General features: G+C 35.1%; 1 protein-coding gene across 1 annotated transcript in view; it reads right to left on the bottom strand.

Annotated features, from left to right (window-relative positions):
• The window catches only part of LOC105314384 (serine/threonine-protein phosphatase 6 regulatory ankyrin repeat subunit A-like), a 3,874-nt gene extending 967 nt beyond the window's left edge, over window positions 1-2,907 (bottom strand). The window contains exon 1 of the mRNA XM_020002276.1: window positions 7-2,907. Within this exon, the coding sequence (XP_019857835.1) occupies window positions 7-2,907 (2,901 nt within the window). The remainder of the gene's footprint in view (window positions 1-6) is intronic.
• Window positions 2,908-2,971: the final 64 nt, after the last annotated feature.

Genomic DNA, 2,971 nt, shown 5'->3' with positions numbered 1-2,971 from the left:
ATAAACATTAGCTGGATACACCTCAGAGAGATACAGTGTCATCCTATAGTGACCATTTTGACAAGCTAAATGAAGACAAGAACAACCATCACCATCCACTGCTTCAAGGAGCTTCTCATGATTTGCAGTACCAGTGGTGGCTGATAAGAGGGAAACGACTGTATTAACGTGACCATTAGCTGCTGCTAAGTGTAATGGAGTCTCTCTCTTCTCATTAATTGAATAAATATCAATATTAAGAGACTTGTAAGCTCCTGGTATAGTAGACACTATATCAGGATTACCCTGGCTGCATGCTGCATGAAGTGCTGTGTTACCATTGCTATCTGCCATGTCTACTAATTCTACACGTGGTTTATTGTAGCTTGGACTATCCAATAGATATTCTACTATTTCCAAGTGACCCTCTTGAGCTGACAGATAAAGTGGAGTACGACCAGAAGCATCAGTGATATCAGGATTACAGTAACGACCATCAACGAAAAACCTCAATATGTCCAAAGACCCTCCCTTTGCCGATATGTGTATTACGTTAAACCCTTTATCGTCCAGTATAGAAATGTTGCAGTTTTTACTGTTGAGGTAACGAATGATGGGAAGGTTCTTAGAGAAAGCTGCAATAAGTAGTGGAGTACGTCCAAAAGAGTCGGTCATGTCAAGAGATAATGGTGAATGGTCTATAATGTACTTGACTATACTCAATGATCCTTCTTCACAGGCTACATGAACTGGAGCCATGCCATTGTAATCTTTAATAGTAAGATCCAACTGATGCTCCTCCACTAGATGTTTGAGTATAGAAAGAGAATGACTTTTACATGATAAATGAAGAACTGTTGATCCATTTGAAGTTTTAGCTGATACGTCACACTGAGGAAGACTAGTGAGGTAGAGAACTGTAGCAACATGTCCTTCCTGACATGCTATGTGAAGGAGTGTAGATTGAGTATTATCAGTGGCATTAATATCAAATGAATAACTGCTTAATAAATGCTTTAAGCAATACAAACGGTTGAATTGTGCAGCAAGAAAAGGTAATACACCATTCTTAAATGAAACTACATTGATATGATACTCTTGTCTGAGCCATTCTAGTATATGAACATGTCCATACATCACTGCAATTTCTAGTGATGATGAACTGCTGAATATTCCAGGATTAAGGTTGTATTGTTTTATTAATAAAATTAAAAGATCAAGATTACCAGAGGAACATGCCCATGTGACACAAGCATAGCCATCCTTACTTTCAGTAGTGGTATCACATTTCATTACATCAATTAGAAATGTCACTAGTTGTATTACACCACTAGCACAGGCATAATGAATTGGTAGAGCATCATTATCATCAGTAGAATGCAATAGACTATTATATTGTGGATAATTATTAATAATGTATTTATTAAATATAAAATAACTATTCACTGTAGAATAATGAAACACATTCATGTTGTATGCTCCCCCTACTCTATCCAAATCACATCCACAATCTTTTACTAAATACTCTAAGACATCAATAGCACCAACTTGAGCTGCACAATGAACTGCTTCCATACCATCACCATATTTAACTTGAGGATCTAGTTTATATTCATTAACTAATAATTTAATTAATGACAGTTTAGTACTATATACTGCATGAAGCAATGCAAATGATGTGAGAGGCAATTGATGATTATTAATGAGGTATTGGACTAGCTTCATGTTACCACTTTTAGCACTATAATCTAATGCATCCCATTTATTATTATCTGTTATGTTAATGTCACTGTCTTGTACTTCAATAAGATATTGACTCAGATCAACGTTACCATGACAACATGAATAATGAAGTGGTGTTCTACCCTCATTACAGGTTATATTAATATCAATGTCAGTAGTATTCATAATATATTCTACTGCATTGATACTACCTGACATACAAGCTAATGCTAATGGTACTACACCTTTGTAGTCTGGTTGACTGGCATTCAAGTTATACTGAGATACAGTATAACTGAGTAGAGTAGGTGATCCTGATAAAGCAGCATAATGTACTGCAGACCGACCCTCATAATCTAATGAACTTGTATTAATACCATACTCCTCTAATACCTTCACTAATAATATACTACCACTAGTACATGCTAAATGAACCAATGATTGACCAGTAGCAGTAACAGAATTTATATTAAAATTATTAATGATGCTTGTCTTGAGGAGTGTAGACAAAAGGCTCACTCTTTTATGTTGTTTAGTAACATTTATATTTAGTGATATGTATTTATGCCACAAATTCTTGACCACCACATTAAATGAATTAATTTGTCCAAGTAAAGGTATATCACATGGTGCAGTGAGCTTATTATACACTTCTGTAATGCAGTATTTATCAAACAATCCACTGCATAAGCAATGAAGAGAAGAGTGACCACTATAATCAGCTTCTAGTAATACTTTATATCCAAAAATATTAACCATTTTCATAATCAAACCTGATGAAGCATACTGGCATGCTATATGAAGTGGTGTTGAACCAAAACGATTTCTTTTTTTTTTTAATTCACTTTCATGATTATTATAAAGATACTTTAGAAGCTCTACACTATCACTCATAGCACAATAATGTACTATTCCACATCCGATAAAATCTATGTCATCTTCTGAGAATATACCAAACTGCTTAAGCTGATCAACTAATGCTACCTCTCCACTCTTACATGCTAATAATGATAAAGTTGATCCTTCTCTATTCACCTGAGACACATTACACTTCTTCTTTAAAAACATAATCACGAGGTCAACGTGACCACCCAGTGCTGAGTAAAGCAATCCCGTGTTACCAGAGCTATCTGCTATGTCTGGATCAACGTGACATTCATTAACTAGATACTGTGCAATATTGAGATGGCCTTTATATGAGGCCATGTGTAAACTAATAACACCATCATTATCACCTTGTGAAGGATCACAATGATAAACATCAATGAGG

Source organism: Amphimedon queenslandica, unplaced genomic scaffold (assembly GCF_000090795.2).
Source record: "Amphimedon queenslandica unplaced genomic scaffold, v1.1 AMPQUscaffold_12944, whole genome shotgun sequence".
Classification (NCBI taxonomy): Eukaryota; Metazoa; Porifera; class Demospongiae; order Haplosclerida; family Niphatidae; genus Amphimedon; species Amphimedon queenslandica.
This window is presented reverse-complemented; position numbering and strand designations above follow the sequence as displayed.